We start from the raw sequence: 11,923 nt of genomic DNA on the forward strand, positions 1-11,923 counted from the left end.
GCGACCCGGGCTGGTCTCCTAGACTCCCACAGCCTCTCACTTCTAATCTTCGCTTCTTTGCTGCCCAGGGCTCCCGCGGAGACAGGGGGCAGCCGGGTCCCACCGGGCAACCAGGCCTCAAGGTATGGGCTGGGTGGGCGATCAGGCCCCCACCCCCACCCCAAGGCCCGGGCTCCCCGAGCGCCTCCCTTAGCCCTCCCTGTGAGTTTGTCCCGCAGCCTGAATCTCACCCGCTCTGTCCCAGGGCGACGTGGGCCAGGACGGAGCCTCGGGGATCCCTGGAGAAAAGGTGAGTGTGGGGTTTCCGGATGGGAGACGATCCCGGGGGGTAGTTAGGACGCAGTGGAAAGAACGCAGCGTCTGAAGTCGGGAGTTGTGAGTTCAGGTCCTAGCTCTGCCACTCACCCGCTGTGCGACCAGGGGCACGTCACTCCACCTCTCTGGGCCTCGGTTTCCCCCTCTATAAAATGGGAATAACCACAGTGGAACGAGTGACTTTGGGTAGCGTGTTTGGTGCCGTGCCCGGTGTGCAGGAGGGATGAGGCCATGGCTTCTGGTTCCATTTCAGGGCCTCCCAGGTCTGCAGGGCCCTCCTGGATTTCCCGGGCCAAAGGGTCCCCCTGTAAGTGAGTGCACCCTGGTTGGGGGCGGCCTGGAGGGGAGCCGGGGAGTGGGGAGACCCCTCAGTCCTGCCTCCTCTGTCTCCCACCTCGTTCCCCAGGGCCCCCAGGGGAAGGACGGGCGTCCTGGGCACCCTGGACAGAGAGGAGAACTCGTGAGTGGCCTCTTGACTTCTGACCCCTGACCCCATGAGGCTCTCTGGTCCTTTCTCCCATGTGACACCCCTTTACACTTGTCTCCCCAGGGCTTCCAAGGTCAGACGGGCCCCCCTGGACCAGCTGGTGTCGTGGGTCCTCAGGTCAGAAGGGAGCCCACAGGTCTTTCCAGTTTAGCACCAATTGGCAGATATTTCAGGGGTGGGGGAGGTGCATCGCAGACAGACCGCCGCCCTGGGCCACCTCCACTCAAGCGAACCTTCCATCCTCTCCAGGGAAAGACAGGAGAAGCAGGACCTCTGGGTGAGAGGGGCCCCCCGGGCCCCCCTGGACCTCCTGGGGAACAAGGTCTTCCGGGCCTGGAAGGCAGAGAGGGTGTCAAGGTGAGACCCTGCCTCCTAAGGGATCTGGCTGAGTGGCCCCAGGGGTTGGCCCCATGCCACCCCAAGGCTCAGAGCCGGCCCCGGGGGGCAGGGGCCCCGATTCACAGACCGAGGGAAGCACCCTTTCTCTGGAGCCTGACCTTCCCCCTCTACACTCCTGTCTACAGGGAGACATAGGGCCGCCGGGACCCCATGGGAAGGAAGGGCCGCCTGGACCCAGGGGCTTCCCCGGCCCCCAAGGAGCCCCTGGGGACCCCGTGAGTACCCTTTGGAACCCCTCCTAAATGTGCCTGGCTGGGCTGTGAACCAGACAAGGAGAGGGGGCCCGGGGGAGGGACATGGTGACAGCGTCCTGGGTGCAGTAAAGGAAGGACAGCCAGAGGGACCTGAGGGAGAGAGACCCCTCACCCTCAATGCCCAGGAGGAAGGTGGGAACTGTGAGCCCCCAGAGTGAAGACAGGACCTGGGCACACCATTGGGGGGGGGTGTCTCTTGACTGAATGATCTCCTCCCATAGGGACCTATTGGTTTAAAGGGTGACAAAGGCCCCCTGGGCCCCGTTGGAGCCAATGTAAGTGAAACCCTGTCTGATGGGTGGGGGGCAGGGTAGAGGGGCCTTGAGGCATCTGGGAAGCGGGGCATTGCCATGGTTAAGTCCACAGTCCACTATTTTGGGTGTCAAACAGGCCTGGGTCACCCTTGTGACCTCAGTTTCCTCATCTATAACACAGCCCCGTCCCACAGACTATAAATCTCAGTGAGACGATCTGTCCAGCACATACATACCTGCATGCCAGACATCAGCATATAAAAGCCTCCCTTCTCCTGGAGCTTATGTTCTAGTTGGTGATGAATAACACAGAGAAGGGGGAGTAGGGAGAGAGCAGGTGAAATGAGCTGGTCAGGGAAGCCTCCTGAGAAGGTGACATTTGAGCTGAGACCTGAGGGAGAGGAGGGAGGAGCCATGTGGATATACAGGGGAAGAGTGTTTGTTCCCGGCAGAGGGAATAGCATGTGCAAAGGCCCTGTGGTTGGGGGGGGGTGCTAGCATGTTGGAGGAAACGCTCAGGCTCAGGAGGCCTCTGTGGCTGCAAGGAAGTGAGGAGGAGTGAGCAGGGGGCAGAGAGGGCACGAGGTAATGAGGCAGCTCATACAGGGCCTTGGGGGCTGCCAGGAGGACTCCCCATATTCCCTGGGTAAGGTGGAAGCCATGGAGAGCTGTGGGCAGAGGCACATGCGTACCCTGACTCAGGTGTCCCTCTGGCCACTGTGTGGAAGGGAACAGATTGCTATGACGCAGGTAACTACCTACATCAGTGCCTGGTAGCTTGAAAACCCTCTATCCATGAGAACTTTTGCTGTTTTTCCTGACCCTTCTCACCCCGGTTTTCAGGGTCCCCCTGGGGAGCGGGGTCCTTTGGGCCCAGCAGGAGGCATCGGGCTTCCCGGCCAGAGTGGAGGCCAAGGCCCTGTTGGCCCTGCAGGCGAGAAGGGGTCCCCGGTAAGTGCCCGCCCACTACAATCCTCACGCCTCCTCAGGACCCAGCACCCCCACATCCCAGGACCTTCACCTCTGCCCTGGCCCCTGACAGCCCCTCTTCCGCTCCCCCATCAGGGCGATCGTGGCGCCCCTGGCCCCACTGGCAAAGATGGGATCCCAGGACCCCTGGGGCTTCCTGGACCCCCGGGAGCTGTTGGGCCTTCTGGCGAGGATGGGGACAAGGTGAGTTCACGGACACACGAGTTCATGGAGACGGAGGGGCGGGGGGCTCAGGGCAGGGAGAGGCTATGCTCTCCTCCCTCACCTCTTCCCTCTGCAGGGGGAAGTGGGTGCCCCTGGTAACAAAGGGAGCAAAGGCGATAAAGGGGATGCGGTGAGTGTGGGGCCCAGTGAGGGAGGTGGTCCTGGGGGGAGGCAGGGGGATGTGAAGGAGTGGGGGGGGGCCCAGAAGAATGGGAAGGGTGCCGAGGTGGCTACCCTCCCCTCTCCCTTCCCTTGGTGGCCGTCTCTCTGTCTGTGACTCTGCATGGCTCTGGGGCATCATGTCCCCAGCTTCCCTCTAGGACATCAGCCACAGTGCCAGCATCTGTGAGCCAGCTCAGTCCCTGGAGGGGCTTCTGGGGAAAAGTCCTGCTGAGCCAAGCATTGGACGATGTCTGTGTCTGATCCCACTAGTTGGTGGCGAGGAAGACAGGGCTGTGAGGGAAGTGGCTCTGGCTTCCTGGTGGGGGCAGTGGGAGGCGGTGATTGTCATCCTTGAGTGCGCTCCCAACCTTGAACTTGAGGTGTTCGCGGCTGTGTTCCTTCCCCCAGGGCCCGCCTGGACCGACGGGGGTACGAGGTCTTGCGGGACACCCAGGCTCCCCGGTGAGCGCCCTTGGCTTTGTGACCAGTCCCTGGATCCCAGATGGGAAGGGCAGTGTCCTCCACCATGACCCCGACCCAAACCCAACCCCAACCCTGACCTACCCCTCCATGATGACACCCAACAGGAACTCATCCCAGAGTCTGGCTCAATCCCAACCTCAACCTGAACCCTGAAGGCCATCACAGTTCCAGTCTCAACCCCACTCATGACCTGAACCCCAATCCTAGCTCAGACTTTATCTTCACCTTGACCCAGTCTTACCCTGAAGCCCAACTTTGACCCACCCTCCAACGCTGACCCCAAACCTGAACTCACACTTTGAATCTGACCTTGGTCTCAATGTCAAACCCAACCCTAAATTTCACCTCAACCTCATCTGAACACTGCTCATGACCTTGACCTCAACCCACCACCCAATGCCCATCTCACCACTCACTGCCCATATGAAAACTTTGATGCTACTCTTGACTTAATTCTCAAACTCTGACCCTTAGCCTGCACCCCCACCTCCAAGCCCAACCCTGACCCTTTCCAAACTTAATCCCAACCCTGACTGCAACCGTTAACCTGACTTTGACCCTGAGCCTGTCTCCAGCCCTGAACACAGACCCTCACTGTGCCCTGTTTCTGTCCTTCTCCCAGGGAGCAGATGGGGCCCAGGGACGCCGGGGACCACCGGGCCTCTTTGGGCAGAAGGGAGATGATGGAGTGAGAGGCTTCGTTGGGGTGATTGGCCCCCCTGGCCTGCAGGTGTGTGTCTGAGTTTGGGGGCGTGGCCTCTTTCCCCACAGTCTGTGCTCCAATCTTGCTTCTTTTTTCCACAGGGGCTGCCGGGCCCTCCTGGAGAGAAAGGGGAGGTCGGAGATGTAGGGTCCATGGTATGGCCAACCTGGGAAGGTGTCAGGGGAAGAGATAGCAGGCGGTGGTGACCATTAGACTGATTGGGGGGGGTGGGCGTATCACAGGGCACATTGTCATTTTAAGATGATGCTGGGCACCAGCATTAAGGATGGTGTTTGTGGTTAGTGGTGCCTTTGGGAGGTCATGAGGTCACTGGGTGCTATTCTGACTGTCTCACAGGGTCCCCACGGAGCTCCAGGCCCTAGGGGTCCCCATGGCCCCAGTGGATCAGAGGTGAGGACTCTATGGAGGTAGCAGGATGCCTGAGAGGTGGGGGCATCCATTTCCCAAGAAGGGGCTGTTGGGATCCCACAGTCCCACTTCTGTCTCTTGCTGTCTCCCCAGGGCCCTCCAGGGCTGCCTGGGGGAGTTGGTCAGCCGGGCGCTGTGGGCGAGAAGGTGAGAGGAAGGGGGCAGGGGACTGCCCAGGGTCGGGGAGGCACAGCCAGTCTTGCTTGGGGGTGGCTGTTCTGGGGAGCTCCTTCCTGTCTTTCATAGTCAGACCTCTCCCTACCCTTAACTTTGCCTCCTACAGGGTGAGCCAGGGGAGGCCGGAGACCCAGGACCCCCAGGAACCCCAGGCATCCCTGTGAGTGACTGTGTCTTGTGCCCCTGCACCCATCTCAGGGAAATTCTGACCCCTGGGCATCTCGGGGCACCTTGACCTCTGGACGGGCCAGAGTCATCCACTGAACCATGACCTGTGGGTGTTCCCAGTTATCTTGATGGCAGAGCCCTAGATGGTCTCAGATAGGGCTGCTACCTAGAGTTCTTCAGGCTGTACACTGCACAAGGGGGTGGGGCTGAGAGAGCAGGTGGGGGCTCAGATCCAAGCCATGAACCCTGAGTTGGGGACAAACTTCCCAGGCAGGAAGTTTCCCTTTTCTAATTCACTCCAATGTGGAATGTGGGCTAGAGCAAACTTGGTCATGATCTCGGAGCAACTGGGCCAACCTTGCCCCTGACTCCTATGAGTCTTAGATCCTTTGACCTCTGACTCTTGGACAGTCTAGGCTACTCTGACCCCAGGAAAGTCCCAGACTACCCAGATTCCTGACTCCAGGGATGCTAACCCTCGACTTTGACCCTGAACTCTTGCCCAGCTATTCTGACCTCTGACCTCTATTTCTACAAAGGGGCCCAAGGGGGAAATTGGTGAAAAAGGGGACTCAGGTCCATCTGGGGCTGCTGGACCCCCAGGCAAGAAGGGCCCCCCTGGAGAGGATGGAGCCAAAGGGAACGTGGTGAGTCCTGGGAGAAGAGGAGGCAGAGATTGGGGAGGGCCACTTGGGTCCACTTGAACCTGCTCCCCAACTTCTGGACTAGCTTCCCTCCTCCAACATGCTGGTTCCCCGAGGAGCCCAGAACGTGGCCGAAATAATGAACGAATGCATGGTTGTGTGTCACTGCGTGGACTGGAAGTTGCTCCCATTCTGGAAATGTTAGAAACGGAGCTGGGGCTGATATGCGATTTAGCATGAGGGTGGAGGTTGAGACCCTCCCACCACAGCAGTGGGGCTTGGGGTGGGGCGGAGGGCAGTGAGGAGCTCCAGAGTCTGTGGGACCTCAGTTTGCATCTCCCCCCTTTTCTGAGGGTCGGTTCTGTCGATTCCTGAGCTGGGAGGCACCTGAAGGATGAAGTGAGGTGATGCATGTGATGTTCTTAGCTCACCGCCTACACGCATTAGACTCTAGAAAGTTCTCTCTACCAGGGAAAGGATTTTGTGGGGGGGTTTTGTTTTTTGTTTTAATTTTTTTTAACGTTTTATTTATTTCTGAGAGAGACAGCATGAGCAGGGGAGGATCAGAGAGAGAGGGAGACACAGAATCTGAAACAGGCTCCAGGCTCTGAGCTTAGCTGTCAGCACAGAGCCTGATGCAGGGCTTGAACCCATGAACCATGAGATCATGACCTGAGCCGAAGTCAGATGCTTAACCGACTGAGCCACCCAGGCGCCCCGAGGATTTTGTGTTTTGTTCACTTGTGTGCCCTCAGCAGCCCAAGCTGTGCCGGGGCGCAGTCCACCTGTCAAATAAACGCTCAATAATTCAGAAATGTGATTATGCATCGTTCTGCCTTCCAGGGTCCCACTGGGCTCCCAGGAGATCTAGGACCCCCTGGAGACCCTGGAGTTTCGGTGCGTGTGAGCCTCCCACCCCTGCAATATATTCCTAATTCTGTCCCCATCTCGCCTCCCTCCACAGATTTGGGCGAGGTCAGGGGAGCATATAACCCTTCTGTCTCGCCAAGCTTCACCTCCATGACCCCTCCCATCTCCCACAGGGTATAGATGGCTCCCCAGGAGAGAAAGGAGACCCTGGTGATATTGGGGGACCGGTGAGTGGGGGAGCAGAGGGTGTGGTGTTGGCAGAGGGGCGTTGGGGCTGGTGAGTGGGTAAACTGGGGGGCCGGAGGAGCAGCCTGATGAGGTACCCAGGGCCTTGGAAGAGCACCTGCTTTGCCTCCCTGGGGCTTCACCATGACCGTGAGCAGCTTACTGGAGGAGGTGGGATGTGGCTGCTGCCGTGGGGATGCCTGGGGAAGGCTGTCTTGAGATCGGAGGCATCCTGACCCATAGCCATGCTCGACCCACGTGAGCTCACACTATGCTGGCGCTGGTCAATATCCGTAGGGTCCGCCTGGAGCTTCTGGGGAACCTGGCCCCCCCGGCCCCCCTGGCAAGAGGGTAAGTGAGACCCGCCTCCTGGCTGACCTGGCTCCAGCCTTGACTCCCCCACGCACCCCAACAGGTCCCCACAGACCCCCACAGGCCCCCGCCCACCTCCACAGGCCTTCTCACCCCCAAAGCACCCCCCACACTCTTTCCCTCCTCAGGGTCCTTCAGGCCGTATGGGTCCAGAAGGCAAAGAAGGGGAGAAAGGGGCCAAGGTGAGTACCCCCCCCACCCAGGGAGGGTCCCCGTGTTGACCCTCGGCCAACAGATGGGCCATCAGAACGGGTGCCCCAATTCCCTCCGCCTCCCTGATGGTTCTTGGCTGGGAGGTCAGGAGGGCGGTCCTCTGACACTTCCTGCTCTTCCCTTGCCCTGGTCTGTTTCAGGGAGAGCCAGGTCCTGACGGGCCCCCCGGGATGACAGGCCCCGTGGGGGCTCGAGGGCCCCCCGGACGTGTGGGGCCTGAGGGTCTTCGAGGGATCCCTGGCCCTGTGGTGAGTGGGGTGGGAACAGGGATGGGGCAGGGGTGGGACAAGACCCTCTGTGTGTGCTGCACTTCATACTTTCTAATCACAACCGGAGGTGCCGACCCTGGTGGGGGCAGGGGCATCCGCACTGGGTCTGGCCGAGCCCAGCACCCACCACGTCCCGCTTCATCCTAGGGTGAACCAGGCCTCCTGGGACCTCCTGGACAGATAGGGCCTCCCGGACCCCTGGTAAGAGACTTCTTTGTCCCTGATGTCCCGGGCGTTGAGGACCACACTGGGCATCCAGTGGCCACCTAGTGACTGTGGGTGCTGGTGCTATGGGCCCACCCCTCACTGACTATCCATCTGACAGTCCACTCTGACCATCTGTACTAACCATCTATTCTGGCCACTTATCTTGATGGTCTACACTGATCATCCACACCCGCCCTCCAGCTTGGTGGTTTATACCGACCACACTGACCATCTGTGTTGATAGTGAACACTGACCGCCCACGCTGATCCTGACCGCAGACCATTCATGGGGGGCATCGTCCAGCCAACCCTTCATTATCCCTTGTCATCCCTCCTCTCTCCTGACCACCCCCGTGACCACATCCCTGGTAATTCCCTTCTGAAATATGAGCAATTTCCCACTTGATTACCCTCCAGTCACACCCACATGAACCTTGAGATTTTGTGCCTGAGACTCACTAACAGAGCCTCACTCTCTTTCCAGGGACCCTCTGGCCTTCCGGGATTGAAGGGTGATGCTGGCCCCAAGGGGGAAAAGGTAAGGTCCCTCCTTCCGTTATTCTCCAACTACCTCCATGTCCTCCACATTTACCTCCCTCCCTGGCCAGAGGGCTGAGAATCTGGGGTCTTCTCTGCTCCCAAACTCATTACCCCGAAGCTCGAGAAGAAAAATCCTCCAACAATCCCCGCACCATGTTTCTTTTCCCATATGTGCCTCTCTTCCTCCAGGGCCACATTGGACTAATTGGCCTCATCGGCCCCCCTGGGGAAGCTGGTGAGAAAGGGGATCAGGGGTTGCCAGGCGCGCAGGGCCCCCCTGGCCCCAAGGGAGAACCCGTGAGTGTGTGTTCTACCCCAAGTGGGAAGAATGTGTTCAGAGGAAGGGGTGGGTCGGGAGGCAGAATTGGGGCTTATTTGGAGACTGGGGGGGTTGGGAAGCCTGGTCTAGAATGACAGGCGTTGCATCTGGGGAGCGTGGGGGATGGCGCTCTATCTAGGGATTTGCAGGTTGGAGGCTGTGTCTGTGGCCTGTTCTTTTGAGGGGACTGGAGGCTTGTCTGGGGGATGTGCCTGGATCATAGGGGTGAACCCCATCAGTGACGACCTTGATGTTCTTTCTTCAGGGTCCCCCTGGTCCCATTGGCTCTCTGGGCCACCCTGGGCCCCCAGGAGTGGCGGTGAGTAAGAGGGGTTTGTGGGGTGTGGGGGGGGTCACCGTGCTGGGCTGGCTGGGACTCCAGCCCTCCCTGTCTCTACCCCACAGGGTCCTCTGGGACAGAAGGGCTCAAAGGGGTCCCCGGTGAGTATAACTCTGCTCCCTTGGGCCCCCACATCGCAGCTTCCACCCCTTTCAACTTCCCCACACCCTTTGCATTCATTCATTTATTCATTCAATCATGCATTCAACGACTATTTATTCAACACCTATCATTGTATTTTATCAAATCTAAGATGCCATCGATTGTAAGATGCACCATTATTTTAGAAACGACTATGAAAAAACAGTTCTGATAAGGAAACTATGATTTGCTAAAGATGTTAGATTTTGATTTCAGAGACGTTAAGATATGGAAAGAAAATGTTTTATACTTGGTGCTAAAAATTGCATTTCCCTCCCCCAGTGCTGTGTGAGTGTGTGAGCGTGTGTGTGTGAGCGTGTGTGTGTGAGCGTGTGTGTGTGTGTGTGTTGTTGGCAGGAAGGGTCTCCATAGACCGACTTCACTCCCAAGCAACTTCTCTCTACAGGGATCCTTTGGTCCCCGTGGCGACACTGGCCCCCCTGGCCCCCCCGGCCCCCCGGTGAGTTCCCCAGGGAGTATGGAGTGTCCCACTGGGTCCCCGAATGCCCACGACTGGCGGGGGGGACACAGCAGGGGTTCGGGGCATCCAGGTGGGGAGGGAGGTGCCTTGCAAGCTGAAGGAGGACGTGGGCTGTGTTGCAGGGTTTGGGGGACACCCACGGGGCTCTGACTGGGTCTGGTCTTGCTTGACTCTGTGCCCCCATCATCTATCTCTCCATCTCTTCCGTCTCTCCTGGCCTTTCTCTGTCTCTATTTCAAATACTTGTTCCACAACTTTGTCTCTGTTTCTCTCTCTGCTTTCTTTACCTCACCTTGCGGTCTCTCCATGGTGTTATTACTTCGGCCTTTCCCCATCTCTGGATCTCTCTGTCTCTGCCTCTCTATCGCCTCTGTCCCTTCGTGTATCTCTCTCTCCCTTTTCTTATCTATCCCCACCCCTGTGTCTCTCTGCCTCCCTTGTCTCTCTCATCTTTGCTTGTCTCTCTTCCTGCCTCTTCCTCCCTCATCTCTGCTCTCCTCTCTGCCATCCCCACCCCTGCTCAGGGTCCTTCGGCAGAGCTGCACGGGCTGCGCCGGCGCCGGCGCTCTGTGGCCCTGGAAGGCCCGGAGGGCGGTCTGGAGGAGGTTCTGGCCTCGCTCACGTCGCTGAGCTTCGAACTGGAGCAGATGCGGCGCCCTCCGGGCACAGCTGAGCGCCCGGGCCTCGTGTGCAGTGAGCTGCACCGCAACCACCCGCACCTGCCTGATGGTGAGGTCCCGCCCCTGCCTGGGGGCCCCGTGGGCAGGAAGCCATAGGTCTCGCCCCGCTCACTGACCCCACCTGGCTCTGCGGCAGGGGAATACTGGATCGATCCCAACCAGGGCTGTGCTCGGGACGCGCTCAGGGTTTTTTGCAACTTCACGGCTGGAGGAGAGGCCTGCCTCTTTCCAGACAAGAAGTTTGAGCCCGTGAGTGACTGAGCAGGGGGGCGGGGAGGGGGGCCGCAGGGAGAAAGAGGGTACCGGAAACCGTCTCCATCCCCCACCCCCACCCTCCCGCCTCCACCAAGGGCTATCCCCTGCTTCTCCTCCCTGCCTAGCACACACACAGGCTTTGTCTGGGACCTTATCCAAACTTCTTCCAACATTTATTGACCACCTGCTGTATGCCAAATCCTGCGAAGGCCTGAGACTACAACAGAGAATCAAACAAAACAAAACTCTGCTTTTATGGAGCTCACCTTCTCCAGGAAAATCTAGTAAAGAAAGATTTACCACAATTAGTGGCAAATCTTTAAATAGTGCTTTATGTGTGCCAGGCTGTTCTGAGCACTTAGCTGCATTAACCCCGAGTCCCAGTTCTGCCATCATCCCCCAGAGAGGGAAACTAAGGCACAGAGAAGTTACCCAAGGATTGACCCAGGCCGGCGGGCTCTAGAGTCCCAGCCCTTAGCCTCCTATATGCGCTGCCTCCTGATCCGCTATCTCCCAGGCCCATGGACTCATTGCCCTCCAGGCTGTGGGCTGGGAGGTGAGGCCCCCTGAGCTCCCAGGAATACTGGGGTTCTCCATCAGGGAGCCCTGAGCCTTGGTGTCTCCCGCACCAGCCTCAGCAGCAAAGGGCAGTGGGTGGGTGGGCAGCACCGGCTCGACCACCTGGGTTGAGATATAGTGACCCCTCCATTTTTCTCATCAGCAAAAGGGGCCTAGGGAAGTATTGACCTCGGCGTGGTTGTGCGGTTGAGGTGCTGACGCACGTATCAGGGACCCTGTTAAACACTGACGACGGGCGGTGGCACACTGATGCCTCTGCTGCTGGTACAGTGTGTAGGCAGCACAGAGCCTGCAAAAATGCGTGGTGACGTCCTTCTTATTTATTATTATTTTTGACCGGTCAGGGCCCTGATTTAGTGGGAGCTCAACCCTCCGCTTCCCCCCTCCCCACACACAGCGGATGGGAATATAGGCAAGCGCAGACCCCTAAGTCAGGTAGGACTTCATCTCTAAACAGTTGCTGGTATCTGAGCCTCTCTCCCCAACTCAGCTTCCTCCTGCCCAGAGGTGTGGGGAGAATGGTCCAGATTTGGGTTCCTCAGACACAGACCCCGAGACAGAGACTTGAGGGCAAGTCATTTATTTGGGAGGCGATCGCAGGGAGCACCAGAAGAGGAGGGGGGAGTGAGACGGGGCTGGGGGAGGCAGACAATACGGGTTAAAGTGTCACCATTGGGCACTAAAGGCTCAGATCCACTGGGGGACTTCTGGGAGACAGTGGGGAACGGGCACCTGGGGGAGGGAGAGGGAGCTGAGCATTTAT

General features: G+C 58.7%; 1 protein-coding gene across 1 annotated transcript in view; it reads left to right on the forward strand.

Annotated features, from left to right (window-relative positions):
- COL5A3 (collagen type V alpha 3 chain) overlaps positions 1-11,923 on the forward strand; it is a 36,859-nt gene that overhangs the window by 21,237 nt on the left and 3,699 nt on the right. The window contains exons 35-65 of the mRNA XM_077767981.1: positions 69-122; positions 245-289; positions 569-622; positions 722-775; positions 866-919; positions 1,052-1,159; positions 1,327-1,416; positions 1,677-1,730; positions 2,553-2,660; positions 2,775-2,882; positions 2,980-3,033; positions 3,474-3,527; positions 4,171-4,278; positions 4,353-4,406; positions 4,609-4,662; positions 4,774-4,827; positions 4,964-5,017; positions 5,565-5,672; positions 6,513-6,566; positions 6,713-6,766; positions 7,062-7,115; positions 7,265-7,318; positions 7,490-7,597; positions 7,766-7,819; positions 8,310-8,363; positions 8,555-8,662; positions 8,950-9,003; positions 9,090-9,125; positions 9,572-9,625; positions 10,171-10,375; positions 10,463-10,575. Coding sequence (XP_077624107.1) covers positions 69-122; positions 245-289; positions 569-622; positions 722-775; positions 866-919; positions 1,052-1,159; positions 1,327-1,416; positions 1,677-1,730; positions 2,553-2,660; positions 2,775-2,882; positions 2,980-3,033; positions 3,474-3,527; positions 4,171-4,278; positions 4,353-4,406; positions 4,609-4,662; positions 4,774-4,827; positions 4,964-5,017; positions 5,565-5,672; positions 6,513-6,566; positions 6,713-6,766; positions 7,062-7,115; positions 7,265-7,318; positions 7,490-7,597; positions 7,766-7,819; positions 8,310-8,363; positions 8,555-8,662; positions 8,950-9,003; positions 9,090-9,125; positions 9,572-9,625; positions 10,171-10,375; positions 10,463-10,575 — 2,271 coding nt within the window. The remainder of the gene's footprint in view (positions 1-68; positions 123-244; positions 290-568; positions 623-721; positions 776-865; positions 920-1,051; positions 1,160-1,326; positions 1,417-1,676; positions 1,731-2,552; positions 2,661-2,774; positions 2,883-2,979; positions 3,034-3,473; positions 3,528-4,170; positions 4,279-4,352; positions 4,407-4,608; positions 4,663-4,773; positions 4,828-4,963; positions 5,018-5,564; positions 5,673-6,512; positions 6,567-6,712; positions 6,767-7,061; positions 7,116-7,264; positions 7,319-7,489; positions 7,598-7,765; positions 7,820-8,309; positions 8,364-8,554; positions 8,663-8,949; positions 9,004-9,089; positions 9,126-9,571; positions 9,626-10,170; positions 10,376-10,462; positions 10,576-11,923) is intronic.

The sequence above is a fragment of the Crocuta crocuta genome, unplaced genomic scaffold (genome assembly GCF_008692635.1).
Source record: "Crocuta crocuta isolate KB4526 unplaced genomic scaffold, BGI_CrCroc_1.0 scaffold115, whole genome shotgun sequence".
NCBI lineage: Eukaryota > Metazoa > Chordata > Mammalia > Carnivora > Hyaenidae > Crocuta > Crocuta crocuta.